The sequence below is a fragment of the Oryctolagus cuniculus genome, chromosome 12 (assembly GCF_051225735.1).
Source record: "Oryctolagus cuniculus isolate XC-2025 breed Fujian yellow rabbit chromosome 12, ASM5122573v1, whole genome shotgun sequence".
NCBI classification, from domain to species: domain Eukaryota; kingdom Metazoa; phylum Chordata; class Mammalia; order Lagomorpha; family Leporidae; genus Oryctolagus; species Oryctolagus cuniculus.
In genome coordinates, this window is record NC_142878.1 from 36,534,922 (window position 1) to 36,553,657 (window position 18,736).

Here is an 18,736-nt window from a genome sequence, read left to right on the forward strand (position 1 = left end):
GGCTTAACTTGGTGCACAAGATCAGCCCCAAACATAACTTTTTTAAAAAAGTAAATATTCCAATTTAAAAATGTTTATCAGGGGCTAGTGTTGTGATGTTTGAGCTGCCACTTGCAGCATGAGCATTCTGTATTGGAGTGGCAGTTCGAATCCTGGGTGATGTACCTGGGGTAGAAGCAGGTGATGGCTCAAATACTTGGACCTCTGCCAACCCACATGGGAGATGCAGATGTAGGTCCAAGCTCCTGGCCTTGGCCTGGCCCAGCTCTGGCCATTGAGGCCATTTGCTATATGAACTAGCAGATGGAATATCTGTCTCTTCCTGTCATTGCCTTTCAAATAAAAACAAATCTTTTAGAAGAGGATGAACACTTAAAAATGTTAGTCAAAGTATTGAAATTATCTCCAAATATACTGTAGTTAACTCTGCTTCACTCACTCCTTCCTCTCCTCCCCATACATCATTCCTCTATTGCCCCTTCTTCAACAACTGAGCTTAATTAAAGCCAGTCTTTCCTTTTCATAAATAAATTGTTCAAATTCTCCAGGTAAAAAAAGAGTGTAAACTGAGTTTTGTATCCAGGGCAAGTGCTATGGCACAGCAGGTTAACCCAGTGTCTGCAACACCATCTTCTATCAGAGTGCCAGTTCAAGTTCCGGCTTCTCTGCTTCTGATCTTAGTCCCTGCTAACATACCTGGGAAAGCAGCAGTTTATGGCCCAAGAGCCTGAGTCCCTGCCTCTCTTGTTGGGAGACCCACATGGAGTGTCAGGCTGCTTGCTTCTGCCTGGCTTAGCACGGCCACTGTAATCATTTGGAGTGGACCAATGTTTGAAAGATTTGATTTACACTCTCTATAACTCTACCTTTCAACATACAAAGATCTTAAAAAAACAAACCACGTTGTAGAAAGGATCTTAACACAGATTCATTAAATAAGGCAATTTTTCTTAACCAGGTTAATTTATGACCAACCCTGTAATTCAGTTTGCTAAAGCTCTCCCTGCCATGGTACAGGAAAATTAGTCTTATAAAGGACTGCAGCCAGCGCTGTGGCATAGCAGGTAAAGCTGCTGCCTGCAGTGTCAGCATCCCATAAGGGCACACCAGCTTGAGTCCTGGCTGCTCCACTTAAGATCCAGCTTTCTGCAATGGCCTGGGAAGGCAGAAGACGGCCCGTCTTTGGACCCCTTCACCCGCAGAAGTGACCCAGAGGAAGCTCCTGGCTCCAGACTGGTACAGTCCCGGTGTTAAGGCCATTTGGAGAGTGAACCAGCAAATGGAAGACCTTTCTCTCTGCCTCTCAAATAAATAAATCTTAAAAAAAAAAAAAAGGACTGCAAGCTGCAGTTGAGGCTACTGTTGATGGAAATAAGCAGCTCTACAGCTTGAGAAGTTCTTTTCACTTATTATTCCAAGAAAAGGACTTCTAAAAAAGTTCTTTAGGAGCCACTATGATGGCATAGTAGGCATCCCATATGGGCACTGGTTTGAATCCCAGATGCTACACTTCCAATCCAGCTCCCTGCTAATGTACCTGGAAAAGCAGTGGAAGACAGCCCAAGTACTTGGGCCCCTGCTCCACTTGGGAGACCACAAAGAAGCTCCTGGCTTCTGACTGGCCCAGCTCTGATCACTGCAGCCATTTGAGGAGTGAATCATCAGACAGAACATTTCTCTCTTCCTCTCAGACAGATAAATCAATTTTTAAAAAATAAAAAAAAATTAAAAAATTCTTTCAATGCATTCATTTACACTTAGAAGTGAATCACAGAGACAGAAAAACAGTAACTGGAAATGCTTGTTCATGTTTTTACTTTAACCATTGACTTGCCCAGGAAACACTGAAATGAATACTGAAAGTCAAGCCAAAAAACTATGTTAAATCATGAACCAAAATGGCCACTTGCAATATATGTGCTTGTCTGTATAAAGCATCAAAAAGTTAATACAAGTACTAGTCTTGCGCAGGCACACAAGTCTAAGCCACATTTATTTGCACATGTATAGTAATGGGCAACAGATACTCCAGGTTTATACAAATTTATAAAACAACAAAGTTAATAATCACTTGGTACACTTGTGTGTTATCTGGCTTACATATTTCAAGTCTAGATGAATTTCCTTCATTTTGTAAACTTTCATACAATATTTTCTTAAACAAAAATTCTTGAAGACACATATTGGCATGTTTCAGTTAGAGCCAAAACAAGTTAAGACAAGACCACAAACTCAAAAACCAGGTTTTGAAAATACGTTTCTACCTCCCTCCCCTAGAAAGTGATTATCTTCTCTAATAAATGTATTATGCTTAATCACACAAGTAACCATGAAGACCAAATGATGTTCCCATTGAAGGAAGAAAATGCCAATCAAATCATACTGTTTTAAGTTATCTACCAAATATTATGGTTTAAATATGAAACATGGAAAAAACTTAGGTTAAAATAACAAGGGAGATTAGAAAACAGCAAGATTTTAAAGAGAACTATTCCTCTTCAAAGCTGCAAAGAACTGACAACTCAAAGTATCTAAGGCAAATAAAAGTGAGAAAACCTTCAAAAACATTCTCTTGTTAAGTATCTAGTGATAAAAGCTGAAAATGATACCAAGAGGATATTTATTATACAAGTGCCAACAAGGACATCCCAAAATTAATGAAAAGAAACACACATTTATTTCTACAAAAGCAATGTATGATACAGAATCAGAAGGGAACAGACTTAAAGATTTACCTATTAAAATATACAGATTCTTACTGGAGTATAGGATATTTAAAAAAGATGACAAGGGATGTTAATCTTTTTTTATTATTATTATTTTTACATATTCTGGAACCTCACATAATTTTGATAAATAATTCTTACAAAATTATGCAAAAAGTACAAGAAATGTCTGGTAAACAAACAGTCTGTATTTTCCAAAAAGATTTTTTACAACATGCAATTCTTAAGGCAGCATCCTCCTTACAAGGAAAGGTAATCCTTTTACTCATCAAGAAATCTTCTGCTGCAAAGAATAGGCTAAGAAAGCCTGGCTTCTTCCATTAACGCCTTTTGTCTTTCCTGTCTGATTTTCGGTCTCTTTCACTTCTTGAAGATCTTTTGCCTGATCGACTACTCTCTGATATAGACCTCTTTCTGTCGGACCGGGAATTCTTATCCTTTGATCCTTTTGTATCTCTACTACTACCACCTTTTGAAGATTTGTGACTTCTTTCTAGACCTGAAGTATCCCTTCGCTTCCGATCCACACTCCTTCTGTGCTTTCTATCTCTGTTATGTCCCCGGCCCCTACTTCGACTTCTACTCTCACTGCTACTAGTAGTGCTGCTGCTACTGTCTCTGCTGCTGCTGCCACTTGTACTGGTGCTGCTACTAGAACTGCTTCGACTACTACTGCTGCCACTGCTAGAACTGCTTCCGCTGCTGCTACTGGTTGAACTGCTACTAGAACTACTACTGCTACTGCTTCGACTTCTGCTCTTGCTTGTTTTATTTCTAGCTCGACCTCGACTTCTGCTCCTAGTTTTGGTTTTGCTTTTGCTTTCTGGATGTGCTGTTAAGACTGGCTCTATTGGCACCTCAGTGAGCTTTACAGACTCTACAGGAAACTCCTTTCTCTCAGGGAGTAAATGCCCTTGCTCCTGAATAACCTGAGGTGGTGGCTGTAAAACTGCTGCTGGTAAAGTTTCAGGCTGAGGCTGCAGTACAGATTGGGGCTGGGGCTGAGTCTGGGGCTGGAGCTGAGGCTGAGGCTGAGACTGGGGCTGGAGCTGAGGCTGAGGCTGGGTCTGGATTTGGGGCTGGGGCTGGGGCTGGGTCTGAGGCTGCGCCACAGGCTCAGGCTGGGGCTCAGGTTCTTTCTCTTCTTTTCCCTCAGACTCCTTCTCTATTTCCAGAGCACCAACACTCTCTTTTTCAGGAGAAAGAGACTTAGATTCTTTATCTGGCTCAACCTCAAATTCCATTTCTGGCTCTAACTCTTTGCTAGTTTCATTTTCTGAAGGCTCTGTACTTTCAACTTGATTCGTTTCCATGGCCTCTTGCTCAGCGATCACATTTTGAACATTCTCAACCATCTCCAGCACATCCATAACTTCCTCAGGCTGACTGTCCTGCTGCTTCTCACTTTCCCTCACTTCAGGTTCCTCCTCCATCTTAACCTCCACTTCCTGTTTCTGTTCCTCCTCCTCCTGTTCTTTCTCTGCATCACTATGCACTACACCTACTTCCTTTTCTTCTTCCTCTCCTGCTTCCTCTATTTCTACATCATTGTGCTGATTACCTGTCTCCTCCATCTCTTCCTCTCGCTGAGCCACCTTACCCTCTTCTTGTTCCGCCTTCTGCTCTTCATTACGCACCACTTGATGCTCTTTTTCCTTCATTGATTGTCTTCTAGGCCTAGCCTCCATTTTATTTATTTGTTCTGCAAATTCGATGCGTCTACCTTCAAATAAAGCTAAAGAATAAAAATTTACATGCATAAATTTAGTCACAATTTTGCACCTATGCAACTACTACTGAACTTCATCTAAATGTCTTTTTGAGAAAGGACTAAAGATTATGGCAAAGAATTACAAAATGACAATAAAATGACAAACGCAAAGATCCATTGAAACCTATATACTAAGAAATTAGTAGTCAAAACTAGTCCACATTATCTAATGGGTGGAACAACAGGTCAATCCTTTGCTACCGACTTTATGCTAGATGATAAATAAAACTAGTTTCACAGCATCATATAATTCACTAACTTTTCTGTTCCAAGGAGGAAAAAAATCATTTAAACTAGCAGCTTATTCTTCCACGTACTTCCTCTATGAACTATTATCAATGTTCAATTTTGTCTTGCTTCATTGGTTTTATCTGTCAATTCAAAACTTCAAGCAAAAAGTAATTTATGCAAATGTTTAAGAAACACATAAGACTACCTACAAATTAAGTTTTAGGTTAACTTTCACCAAGAAACAGCAGACCCTCCAAACTCAACAGTCTCTCAGATCTTTAGACAAGCAAAACCATCAAATCAACCACTGAATCAATATTATTTTTAGCAAATATGTATGTCTGAATTTATTATCTTACCTATTAAGAAAATCTCAATGGACCTCTTCCTGTACTTACCATTCATTTTTCTCTGTGACTCTTCTATTAGTTTTTGGGTAGCTGGACACATTCTTCCAGGAATATAGAACAAATGGGGCTTTGTCTTAGTTCTTATATATTTAATTATCTTGGCATTATGCTCATTCCACTCTTCTTGCTAACAACAACAAAAAAGGTAAAAAGGTCACTGCTTTTGTAAACATGAAGGATTCCCACTCTTACGATTCCAAAGCACCACTCACCAGCTGTGCAAGCTCAACCTTCTGTTCCAAAAGCCGCAGTTCTGTTTGTTTAGCACGTCTCTCTTCAAACAGCTCTCGCCTCTCATTTTCAACCTGCTTTCTCTCTTCTTCAGCCTGAACTTCAAGTTTCTGTTCAATTTCCTGGCGCCTCTTTTGCTAAAATTAAGTAATCTACTTTGAGATTTATGTTACAAAGATCAAAAAATACGCTTGCTTTGTTAAAAACTTATGCCACACGTTCTGATTATGTGAAACACTACGATTTTACTGTGCAAAGTTTTCTGTGTATGTTTCTCACTTCTGACTCAGGATACTAAACTAATTGCATGGTTTGTTTTTTTAAAGATCTATTATTTATTTGAGAGGTAGAGTTAGAGAGAGAGGGAGAAAGAGAAAGGTCCTCCATCCACTGTTTCACTCCCCAAATGACCACAACGGCCAGAGCTGGGCCAAACAGGAGCCAGGAGCTTCTTCTAGGTCTCCCATGTGTGTGCAGCGGCCCAAGCACTTAGGCCAACTTCCATTGCTTTCCCAGGCCATAGCAGAGAGCCGGATAGGAAGAGCAGCAGCTGGGACTTGAACCGGTGCTCATATGGGATGCCGGCACCACAGGCATAGGATTAGCCCACCATGCCACAGTGCCAATCCCAACTAATTGCATATTAACATTTGAGACTGGCTGTAATCTTATCTTTCAGGAGCTAGGGATTAAAGTTTTTTCACACAAACATCTAAATGTTAAGATCATTAGCCATATAACCGTTCCATCCCAACATGATGTTTAAGTAAAAGTTAATCTCAGAAAGGCACAGTATTTTGAGTTTGTCTTCATTCTTTTTTCCAAATCAAAGAATGTGACAGAAATCCTAATTCATGAAGTAACTATCACTTTCTCTTCAACTATTTCAGAAAACTACCTAATTCATTCTTCAAACACTTAAACACTTTCTAAGGCTTTTCTATTTTCAAAGTAAACATGTCAAAGCTGAGTAAAGTTTACTAGTTGTCTCCAAGAAGCAAAGCCTGGATTTAATTCAGACAGAATTTTGCAGCTTTAACAAAAGAAGAACTTCCAGGAAAATGACACAGTTAAATAAAGGGAGGGTTGGGAATCTGGCTTCTAGAATGCTAAGTATTACTAAGTATTGCCTTTAAATGTAAATAAATCTTAAAAGCTAGAATCACTAGTTGCCAAGATCAGAGTTCAACTCCTTTATTTGCCAGAAACTACTCTGAAATGCACTAACAAAGGGATTTATCCAAGACCAGACAAAGAGTTTAGATCACAACTTAGATCCTTAAGAGTTACAGACTAGGGCTCTTTTTATCACAAATAGTTCATGCAATTCACAGTCCTTCAAAATTATACCAGCTAATAATACAATAACCTCAAAGTTTTAACTTAGTTCCATTTTAGGCTTGCAATGAAGTTTTAGAAGAGTTTTTAAGTTCTTTTCAAAAAACATTAATCAACCATTTTGATAAAGCAAAACAAAAACCATAAATACCCTTTCAGTGGCAACAGTGGATTCCTGTTTAAATTTTTGAAGGGTGCCCATCAACAAGCCAAATATTCGTCGGTTCCTAAGAATAGAAAAAGAAAATCCCATTTTAACAGGCTGTACATTTAAATCTGCCATTTTCTGATACTGCAGACAGTTGAATAATCCCTTCACATTTTTTAAATTGCAGGATTTGACAGATTAGTTTCCCCAAAAGAATTCTAAAGATACCTTTGCTTTCCCTTTTCATCCATATTTTGATCCTGGATAAGGTCTCTACGTGTACGCTCTTTGGAGGTAGCTACAACTGAAGACTGCAACGCTGGCTGTAGGCGAAAAGAAAATCTTATTAATCTAACTAGTATATGAGTGCCATGCTTTTAAACACAGAGTATAAATATTCCATTCACTCTCTATTAAGTTCTTTTAATCTCAGTACCTTTTTAACATCATCATCCTCTGGGTCGCTTTCTTGGCGTGATTCTCTTCTTGTCCGACGCTCCCCGCCCAGCCTGTCATGGCAAAAAGTAATTTAAATAACCACTGCAGAATTTGATGTAAATGCATAGCAAGGCAAATGCCTACTGTTGCTAGGTCTCTTTCCCAGAAAACTCATTTAGCAGTCTCCATCCCATTTACTTTTTCCTCTGGCAAAGAAAGGATAAAACGTGTCAACTAATGCCCAAACTCTGAACTCCTATGACATATAAATTATTTCTTAGGCTATTTAAGTTCTTTAAGTACAGGACATAAAAATACGGTACAAATGGACTTCTTATGACCTTAGTCTGATAAAAACTGGATCACCTTGAGCAAAGAACTGAATTTTGAGGAACACTGGTTATCTCAGTTCAGTCAAATACCATGGCAAGCTTTAGGGAAAGTGGATACTAGTCAATTCTAATGCAACAAAACAATATTCATGAAATACTTATTTTTGTGTACTTAAGAATCTTTCAAACCTACCTACTGACTGCCCCTTCAAGGTCTCTCTGTTTGGCTGGGGGTCCTCCTCCACTATCTGAGAATCCACGCCTGCAATTAAAATTGTTCAACAGAAAGCACTTGAAACACGAGATACAAGAGAACGCATTCTTTCAGTTAAAGTTATGTTAAGTGGGATTCACTCCAAAATACTTCACGAAAAAATACAAGAAAGTTGCACAAAATTCTCCAACCTCTTACATATAAATGAAGCTTCAGAATAGCTAGTTACATAGAAAACTAGCTGATTACAACATTAAATGCAAATACTGTGTTGTTCTTTTTTAAGATGTATTTTAATTATTTTGAAAGACAGTTACACAGAGATGGAGAGACAGAGAATACCACGTTACTCTAACACTGGCTCCAACACAGGTTTTGTTCAAACAGTGTATTAATTTAGTTAGCCTTTAACACTAGTAAAAGCGTAAGGGAATCTTACCTCAGCAATAAATTACCACGTCCTCTACCTCCACCAGGACCAGAAAGGGCCAGCAACCTGGCTTGGATGGGCCTGGAAGGGATTTACTCGTCAGTACAAAAATTACAGGAAGACCAATCTAACGGCACCAAATCCCTTCCTACCTGTGTTAGATCATAAAAAAAAAATAATAATAATAACTTCCCCAAAATTCTAAGACGGTTTAAAAGCCACACGTTTGAAACGGGGCAGGGAGTCCTATTTCATTTAACTTCCTCGTTTTTCTCGAGACCATTATCTCAGAAATTATGTTTACCTCGATGCCACCACTCGTTACCAAGCCAGGACCGGGTCCCCATGGCGCCATCCCGGAGTTAGACGCACGTGGGCAAGGGCTGGGAGCGAGGCGGTGGGCACGGCCCGGAGGGTCTGGGGCCAACCCCGGGCAGGGAGGGCGGCCGCCGCAGCGGGAAGGGGCTTTGTACTGCAGTTCCGGGGCCCGCGGGGCTGAGGGCGGGAATCTCCAGTCCAGCCCATCTCACAAGCCGGGACATCATGCCGGCGCAACGAGGCCTCGCTTCCCCTGCCTCAAGCACCTGAGCCCAGCGCGCTACGGCGGGGCTGGGGCCTCCCCAAATCAGGGAGGACGGGAATCTACCGCCGCCCGGGAACAGGCCTCGATGTTCCTGCCTTCTCAGGGCTGGCCGCTCTCCCCGCCCCCAATTCACCCTGACTTGCTGGCTGCCTCTCCGAGCCCGCAGTTCCCGTCCGCTTCCTACCTCACGTCATTGGGATCTCGCCCGGTGAGCTTGCGGATATTCTCATCTACGTTCTTTAGGCTCTCTTTGGCCTTTTCTAGCTGCTCCTGCAAAGTTCTCACTGCGACCGCCATTTTCTCCCTGCAGCAGGCTTCAAGACTGCTCTACAGGCCGCGCCGCGCTGCGCCGCGCCGCGAGACCTGAAAGGACTGACAGCCGGATTCAGCCAATGACGAGCGGCGTTGATTTTTGGTCTCAACCACTCAGAGACTGGAAAGGGGAGACACTGCCAATCTTTGTGGCTCTGGACCAATGAAAAGTCAGCCAGGCGGTCGCCTCCCTCCCCAGTTTCCTGCGGGTGGCTGGGTCCCGCTTCTAGCGCAGAGTCAGGGCGGGCTTGAGAGAGACGTGTGTCCTCGGGGACGTACTCGCAGACCTGCAGTTCTGGCGGAGAGCGCTGGGCTGTTCAGCCCTTTTAACCTGTGGTGTGACGTACGTTATATCGTTTTAACGACAAAATCCCACCAGGGTGGGACGGAGGCCAGTCGGCTTCTCCTCCGTCTCGCACCCGGATCAATAATCTAATTAAGAAAGGGCGTGGCCAAATGGTTGGTGCGCATGCCCGGAGGTGGAGTGGGCGTCTGCTTCCCTCCATTAGGTTAAAGTGAGTAGGGGGAAGCAGAGTGAAAGATGAAGAATAAGAAACGTCATACTCCTAAGAACTGACAGCTGTATCGAGCTGGTCTGGTTCTGGACGCCGTGTGAAACTTTACGTGCCTTGTTCCTCACCACCAAGCGCTTTGAAACAGTACCAGTTAATACTGATAAGGAATACTGCCCCTAGGTCATGCCAGAAGTCGCCATCCGATCAGACCCGGTGCCAGGCTTTATTAAAAGAAAAAACCGACGACGAGAAGAAAAAAGTCGACGCAGGCACGACTGACTGAGCACCTTCGCCTAGTCTACAGCCTGCTGGTTTAAGACCCAGTCTGTGGTGTCCCCATTATTGTTGGTGTGTGTATGTGAGAGAGAGAACTGGCCTCTGGTTCTACTCTGCCTGCACCGCCAACGTATGAACTGATTTTGTTTGAAAAAAATGTAGTATAAAGCGTAGGTCAGAAAACATTTCCCCACGGAAACCACTTGAATAATCTCAGCCAGCCATCCTCCTTGCACTAAACATTAGCAGGGCGACTATATTTAACTAGAGCTACCATTTTATTTCAGGATCTATCCTTTAAAACGATCACTGTGTATCAGCAGTAAGCTAGACTGGGGGTGTGGGGGGGGGGCGAATTTCCTAAAACAAGTTAGCTGTGGCTCCTGCTTTTGTGGAATGGGTAGCTCCTAAAGGAGCAAAGATCTTTGGATCCACCATTGAGTGTCTACTGTGAGCCAGACACTGTTCTAGGCACTTTGGATAAAGTGGTGAGCAGCAGAGGTCTCTAAAGGAGCTTGCAGGGAGGAAAGGTGTGGAAACAGATTATAAACAAAAGTAAATTATGTGGAGTGTTAGAAGTGTTACAGAGGGGCCGGCGCTGTGGCGCAGTAAATTAATCCTCCGCCTGCAGCGCTGGCATCCCATATGGGCGCTGCTCCGCTTCCGATCCAGTCCTCAGCTGTGGCCTGGGATAGCAGTAGAAGATGGCCCAAGTCCTTGGGCCCCTGCAAACGCGTGGGAGACCCAGAAGAATCTCCTGGTTTCGGATTGGCGCAGCTCCAGCGGTTGCAGCCATCTGAGGAGTGAAAGAATAGAAGGAAGACCTTTCTCTCTCTCTCTCTCTTTCTCTCTCTTTCTCTCTCGGTAAATCTACCTTTCAAATAAATAAATTAAAAAATTTTTAACAGAAAAAGGGAAAAAGGTGAGATGAGAATTATTTATTTTTAAAGTTTATTTATTTGAAAAGCAGGGAGATAGAGATCTTCCATCTTTTGAAGTAGCTTCCTTTTTAATTTTAAAAAAATTGATTTATTTTATTTGGAAGGTACAGCAACGGAGGGAAAGAGAGAGAGATCTTCTGTCTGCTGGTTCACTCCCCAAGTAGCTGCAACATACACATCTGGGCCAAGCCAAAGCCAGGAACACAGTTCATCCTGGTCTCCTAGGTGGGTGGCAGGGACCCAGGCACATGGGCCATCATTTTCTTCTTTTCCAAATGTATTAGCAGGAAGCTGAATCAGGAGCAGAGTAACTGGGACTCAAAGCAGAGCTCACATGGGATACCAGCATTGCAAGTGGTAATTTAATCCACTTAATCCATAAAGCTAGCCCCTTGGGGCTCAGCCTTGAATCCAGGCGCTCTGATATGGTGTGTGGGTGTCCCAAATACCCACCCCCCAATTATGTAATTCTGATTCTAAGCATACTTAGTGATTTTTTTTTTTTTAAGATTTATCTATTTGAAAGTTAGAGTTACACTGAGAGAGAGGGAGAGACAGAAAGAGAGGTCTTCCATCCTCTGGTTCACTTTCCAATTGGCCACAAGGCCAGAACTGCACCAATCTGAAGCCCGGAGCCAGGAGACTCCTCTGTGTCTCCCACATGGGTGCAGGGACACAAGGACTTGAGCCAGCTTCTACTGCTTTCCTGGGCCAGAGCAGAGAGCTGGATTGGAAGTGGAACAGCCAGGACTTGAACCGGCCTCCATATGGGATGCCAGCACTGCAGGCAGCAGCTTTACCCGCTAAGCCACAGTGCCAGCCCCTACTTAGTGATCTTATTACAATCCCGTGTGCAACCTTGGACAGCATCTATGGCATCTCTCTCTGCCTCTCTCTGTTGCTCTGCTTTTCAAATAAGTAAATGGTATTTCTAAAATTAATTAATTAATTAAAAAAATCCAAGAGGCTATGAAGAAAGAGTTCTGACACATAATCACCTGATAGTACCAATCTCAAAAGATTGCTTGGATCACAGCATTACACAAAAAGTACTTCTTTTTTTTTATTTTTTATTTTATTTTATTTTTTTTGACAGGCAGAGTGGACAGTGAGAGAGAGAGACAGAGAGAAAGGTCTTCCTTTGCCGTTGGTTCACCCTCCAATGGCCGCCGCGGCCGGCGCGCTGCGGCCGGCGCACCGCGCTGATCTGATGGCAGGAGCCAGGAGCCAGGTGCTTCTCCTGGTCTCCCATGGGGTGCAGGGCCCAAGCACCTGGGCCATCCTCCACTGCACTCCCTGGCCACAGCAGAGGGCTGGCCTGGAAGAGGGGCAACCGGGACAGAATCCGGCTCCCCGACCAGGACTAGAACCCGGTGTGCCGGCGCCGCTAGGCGGAGGATTAGCCTAGTGAGCCGCGGCGCCGGCCACAAAAAGTACTTCTACAAGAACATGTACCAATCTGAGACTAACATCATCCTAGCTATTAATCATTGTGGCCAAAAATTAGTGTTTCAAAATATCTTATGTAATCCTCCTCATGTTTGCCTTTAAAACTTTCCCCTGTGGTAGGTGTTGTGGTCCAGATGTTGCGTGTGACATCAGCATCCTGCATCAGAGTTCCTGGGTTCAAGTCCCCTCTCAGCTTCCAATCTAACTTCCTGCTAACGTGCACCCTGCTAGGCAACAGGTGATGGGTCATGTACTTGGATCCCTGCTATACATAAGAGAACCAGATGGAGTTTTGGGTTTCTGCCTTTGCTATGGCAGAGTCCTGGCTGTTGTGGACATGTAGGGAGCAAAGCAGCAGATGGAAGACCTGTCTCTGTTCTCTTCATCTCTCTGTCTTTCAAACAAAAATAAATAAATAAATCAGAGGCAATCAAACTTATTTAAAAAAAAACAAAAAACATGGGAAGGCGCATAGTGGGAAGACTCACCATGTTCCTAAAACTGTAATTATGAAGTGTAGGATTTTGTAACTGTAAAACTGTATAGTTCTTCATACATTCCTACAGATTTACTTCTAAGAGTACAGTTTAAAAACTTGCCAAATCCCCTTAAGCTGGGTGGTAAAAATAGCATTTTAAGTAGTGAGTATATGAATAGGATCAAGTGTTAAAGTGATCATGTAGATAGGGTTAAGTGTTTGGTAATAATAATAGGATTTAAAAGGAGTGAATGCTCCAATATGGGAAGCAGTACACACAGCAGACTCACAGAATGACAATCACTTAAAAATAGCACTCTGATCTCAGAATCAGCACTTAAGGCATTCTGGTGTGTGGGGAGCAATCCGGACTGGACTGAGTTACTGGAATTAAGACTTATTCTATGCATCTGCTCTCCCACAATATGGCGCTGGGAGAGAAGTAAACAGCTTCCGCACAGCTGCCTCCAGTTCAACCAATAAACTGTAGGACTTGCTACTGATTGGAGAGCAGCGTACTCGGCGTGTGGGCAGCCGAGTTAGGATTGGCGGAGGAGGACTATAAAGGAGGAGAGAGACGGCATGCACCAGGAACATCTATGGGGAACATCTAAGGGGAACATCTAGCTGAAGGAACACCCGTGCAGCCCCCGAGAAGAGCCGGCCGGCGGTGTGCCGCTCCCCTGCGGAAGTGGGGAATGTGGCCAGGGGGAACTGCCCTTCCACGGAGGTGGAAGGGATAGTAGCCAACCCGGGAAGAACCAGCAGCAAACCCGGGGAAGGCCGAGCAGACGAAAGAACAGCGCAGGGTCCTGTGTCGTTCCTCCACGAAGAGGGGGAGCGACACTGGTGTGGCTGAAAAGCCCAGGGGAGCATTTAGGGCATGGAAAGACAAGACTCTGTAGCAAAAATGTTCTACATGAAGGACCTCTGTGGGTGAGACCCTGGTGGAAAGAAGTGCTCATCAAAGAAGGATGTACTTTTTTCTGAAGGGAGGAAAGAACTTCCATTTTGCTTCTGGCCTTGTCTAAATACTAACAGAGTTTGTGGATTCAAAAGGCTTCCATAGCATAGGCAGTGCTTGTCAAGAGCCTCAGGTGATCACTGATGTCATTCATAAAGGCGTTAATTGTTAAATTAACAGCAGGAGTCACTGTGCACTAACTTCCCATGCAGGACCTCTGTCCTCAAAGAGTTGTATTATGAAAGTTAACATTACAACTTTTTCTCAAAGATTTATTTCATTTTAATGTATTAAGTGGAGGCTATTCTTACATCTCATAAGTTATAGTTATGTCTCAGTGCTTGCAAAAGATGTATAATTCTTGAGTGCTTCTTTAAAGTTAAATTCCTAAAAATATGAAATTAACTTCGAGATGTAATGACTTTGAACAGCCCTTGTCTCAACTGTTGAGGAACAGTTTTTTGTTGTGCAAATCATTGAACTCTTTACTTAGTATGAAGTTGGTCTCTGTGTATAAAGTTAATTGAAAATGGATCATAGTAGAGAATAGGGCTGGGAATGGGAGAGGGAGGAGAAAGAGGGGTAGGAGTGTGGGTGGGAGGGCAGGTGTGGTGGGAAGAATCACTGTATTTTTTTTATTTGACAGGTAGAGTTACAGATAGAGAGAGAGACAGAGAGAAAGGTCTTCCTTCCATTGGTTCATTCCCCACATGGCCGTTAGGCTGGAGCTATGCTGATCTGAAGCCAGGAGCCAGGTGCTTCCTGCTGGTCTCCCATGTGGGTGCAGGGGCCCAAGCACCTGGGCCATTCTCCACTGCCCTCCTGGGCCAAAGCAGAGAGCTGGACTGGAAAAGGAGCAACCAGGACCAGAACCCGGTGCCCATATGGGATGCCGGCACTGCAGGCAAAGGATTAACCTGTACGCCACCCCACAGGCCCCGAATCACTGTATTCTTAAAGTTGTACTTATGAAGTACATGAAGTCTGTATTCCTCAAATAGAAGGCTTCTTTGGAAAAAAAAAATTTAAAACAAAAACAACAGGGGGCCGACATTGTGGCATTCCAGGTTAAGCCACCACCTGCAGTGCTGGCTTCCCATGTGGTTTGAATACCAGCTTGCCCTACTTCCGATCCAGCTCCCTGATAATGTGCCCACGGAAGCAGTGGAGGATGGCCCAAGTGTGTGGGTCCCTACCATCTATATGGGAGACCTGAAAGAAGCTCCAGGCTCCTGGCTTCAGTCTGGCCCTGTCCTGGCTCTTATGGCCATTTGGGGAGTGCACCAATGGATGGAAGATCTCTCTCTGTGTCTGTTTCTCTCTCTCCCCCTCTCTATTACTCTCACTTTCAAATAAATAAATAAATCTTAAAAACAACAACGAAAACTTTCCCTTAAGCTGGTGTGATAGCACAATGGGTTAAGCCCTGTCTGCCATGTGCCATACGGGCACTGGTTGAAGTCCCAAGTTCCTCTGCTTTTGATCCAGCTTACTGCTAATTCACCTAGGAAGGCAGTGGATGATGGCCCAAGTGTTTGGGCCCCTGTTATCCATGTGGGAGATGGGGATGGAGTTCAACCTGGATGTTGTAGCCATTTGAGAAGTGAACCAGTAGATGGAAGACCTTTCCATCGCTGTCTATCTCCCTCTTTCTGTAACTACCTTTCAGATAAATTAAAAAATTGTAAAAAAAAAAAAAAACCCACACATATATGTATATACACTTTCCCTTTGTTCAGCCTCTTTTGAATACAGCCCTAGTTCACTATGATATACCTATTCCCATTGCAATGCTCTGGTATTCCCACTTAAATATCATGATTCTTTTTTTAAACCTTTTTTTTTTAAATTATTTATTTATTTGAAAGGCAGAGTTAGAAAGAGGGAGAGACAGAGATCTTAGAGAGAAAAGGATCTTTCATCGCTGTTTCACTCCTCAAATGGCTACAACAGGAACCTGGAACCCTATCTGGGTCTCCCACAGTAGAGGCTGATTTGTTAGGTGCAATAGCAAGGAGCTGTATTGGAAGTGGAGCAGCCGGGACATAACTGTTGCTCATGTAGGATGCTGGCATTTCAGGCTGCAACTTAACTTGCTGTGCCACAATGCCAGCCCTAATATTATTTTTTAGAGAATCTCTTTCTGACTGCTGTTTGTTTTGTTACTTAGGTTGACATACTTTAGGTGGGAAAATGCTAACCAAAAACATAACATCTACTCTTGCTTCTGTAGACTCTATTCCCAGATCCTGGCAAATCAGCAGTCTGATTTATGGAGAAAGATTCTGTTCTCACTAGGTCAGTAGGTTCTCAATACATTTTAGTTTCCATTTTGTTTTCCAAAAGACTTAAAAACCTCAGGACTCTGTGGTTTGAAAAAGCAGTCTTAGTAAGTCAGTCAGGTGCTACTTTTCAACCTTTGTGGGGACTTTGGATTCCTTTTCCTTGATGGAGGTGATGAGGATGACAACATAATCTAAACCTAAAGGACTTGATTTTACATATGGCAAATCTTAGTGCTGGAAAACTTACAAATATTGTGGAAAAATACTCTTCAAAATTATGTTATTTTGTGTTTTCAAAGGCACCTTAGGTGGAACTTTTATACTTGATTTACATGAATGGAATAAAGTGATTTAAGCATTAGAAGGAAAGTGTTTTTAAAAAGTATACCATAATTACAATTATGGAACATATTCTTAAATTTTTGTGAGAAGGTATGAAGACTTGAGACATTTTTTTTTCTTTATTTGACAGGTAGAGTTATAGACACTGAGAGAGAGAGAGACAGAAAGGTCTTCCTTCCGTTAGTTCACTCCCCAAATGGCCGCTATGGCCGGCGCTGCACCTATCTGAAGCCAGGAGCCAGGTGCTTTCTCCTAGTCTCCCATGCGGGTGCAGGGGCCCAAGCACCTGGGCCATCCTTAACTGCCCTCCTGGGCTACAGCAGAGAACTGGACTGGAAGAGGAGTAACGGGGACTAGAACCCGGTGCCCCCATGGGATGCCAGTGCCGCAAGTGGAGGATTAACCAAGTGAGCCATGGTGCTGGCCCCAAGACATTATTGTTAACAATTTGAGAAAACCAGGAGCCAGTGTTGTGGCACAGTGGGTTAAACCACAGCCAGCGACTCTGGTATCCCATATGGGCACCAGCTCAAATCCTGGCTGCTCCACTTCCAATCCACCTCCCTACTATTGTGCCTGGGGAAGCAGCAGATGATGTCCTAACTGCTTAAGCCTCTGCCAACCATGAGGGAGATCCAGATGGAGTTCCTGACTTTGGCTTTGACCAACCCCTGCCATCCCTGCCATTTAGGGAGTTAACTAGTAGATGGAAGATCTCTATCTCCCCCTTTTTCTGTAACACTACCTTTCAAATAAAATAAACAAATCTTGAAAAGGGGGGAGTGGTGGCATTGTGGCATAGGGGGTAAACCTGCCTGCAACACTGGCATCCCAAATGGGCCCTGGTTTGAGGCCTGGCTGCACCTCTTCCTATCCAGCTCCCTGCACCTGGAAACACAGTGAAGATGGCCAGGTGCTTGGGCCGGTGCACCCACATGGAAGACCTGGAAGAAGCTCCAGGCTCCTGGCTTTGGGATTACGACCATTAGGGGAGTCAACCAGGAGATAGAAGATCTCTCTTTCTCTCTCTGCCTCCCCCTCTCTGTAAATCTGCCTTTCAAATAAATAAAAATAAATGTAAAAGATTTGAGGAAACTCAGTATGTTAATTTGGGGAAAACAATTCAATTGAAAAAAAAATATGTTTCTTAAATTGTAAAAAAAATAATGTAACCACAGGCAAAGTAACATTAAGGCCAGTTTGCCAAATTTAACATGATATAGCATATTTATTTGCAACTCTGTAGGATTTAAGTCTCACATCTGCCATACACTCTTAGGAACTCCATCCACATCCACAGTGATGTTGTTTTTCTGAATTGTTCAGTCCTTTTCCATTCATCTCTTATTCTGGTTAATTTTTTGTTGTTGTTGTTGTTGTTTTAAAAGCTTTTATTCATTTTGATCAGGGAAAAGGACAATCTCAATGTCAACTCATCACCTAATCATAAATTTGAACTTACAGGATTCACTACCCTACTGTACCTACTGACAACAACTGAAAATCTCTCTTCCATTTCCTAATGTTGCATGTTCAAACAAACAGAATCCCTTCCAACAGCCAGCAGTGGTATTTGGCCTAGGTCTAAGGTCAAATAGTAAAGCAGGAGCAAAACAAGGCCAAGAGCACTGTAACTGGATAGCAAACTTACTGTGGTAGAGTGTGAGACCAATTACTCTGCATGTGAACATGGATGCCAACTCCAGAAGCTAATATGGAACCATGGAAACCAATTTCCCTAAACCCAACTATACTACATTTAAAATTAAAAGCTTCTATTTACCTAGGACTTTTTCTAAAACCTAGATATAAAACTTCCTCCAGTGCACCAGGAAGACACATTATGATATGACTCAAGTCACATATGAAATCAACATTAACACACCTGACTTAATGTATATCCCTTCCATCACTCCTTCTGTGCCTGAATATGGAAATAAACAGCACTTAACTGCTCAGCTCATGCACTAACTGCATTAAAAATGGTATTTAGCTATCAGTAACTTTTTCTAACTTGACATGTTAACAGATTAACTCAGCTTCCTAAGAATTCCCAAATAGAAAATATTTAGTCTGGTAGCTTACCAACAGAACACAAGGAAAGTATTCTGCCACTACTTCCAATTTTAATCTTTTCGCTCTAATTTCAATGGATACCATCAGACCTGTCTGCCAAAACCCTTGTCAATGCTCTTTTTTAAAAAAAAAAAAGATTTATTTATTTGAAAGAAAGTTACAGAGAGAGGGAGAGAAAGAGAGAGAAGTCTTCCATCCGCTGGTTCACTCCCCAGATGGCTGCAACGGCTGGAGCTATGCCGATCT

General features: G+C 42.9%; 1 protein-coding gene across 1 annotated transcript; it reads right to left on the reverse strand.

Annotated features, from left to right (window-relative positions):
- Positions 1–1,963: 1,963 nt before the first annotated feature.
- Positions 1,964–9,190, reverse strand: PNN (pinin, desmosome associated protein). The gene is made up of 9 exons (XM_002718158.6): positions 9,037–9,190; positions 8,279–8,350; positions 7,819–7,887; positions 7,292–7,364; positions 7,084–7,178; positions 6,859–6,934; positions 5,351–5,506; positions 5,127–5,265; positions 1,964–4,461 (listed from the first exon to the last, which is right to left on the reverse strand). The coding sequence occupies exons 1-9, from the start codon at positions 9,147–9,149 to the stop codon at positions 3,047–3,049; spliced, it is 2,208 nt and encodes a 735-aa protein (XP_002718204.1). The 5' UTR covers positions 9,150–9,190; the 3' UTR covers positions 1,964–3,046.
- Between the last annotated feature and the right edge of the window lie 9,546 nt (positions 9,191–18,736).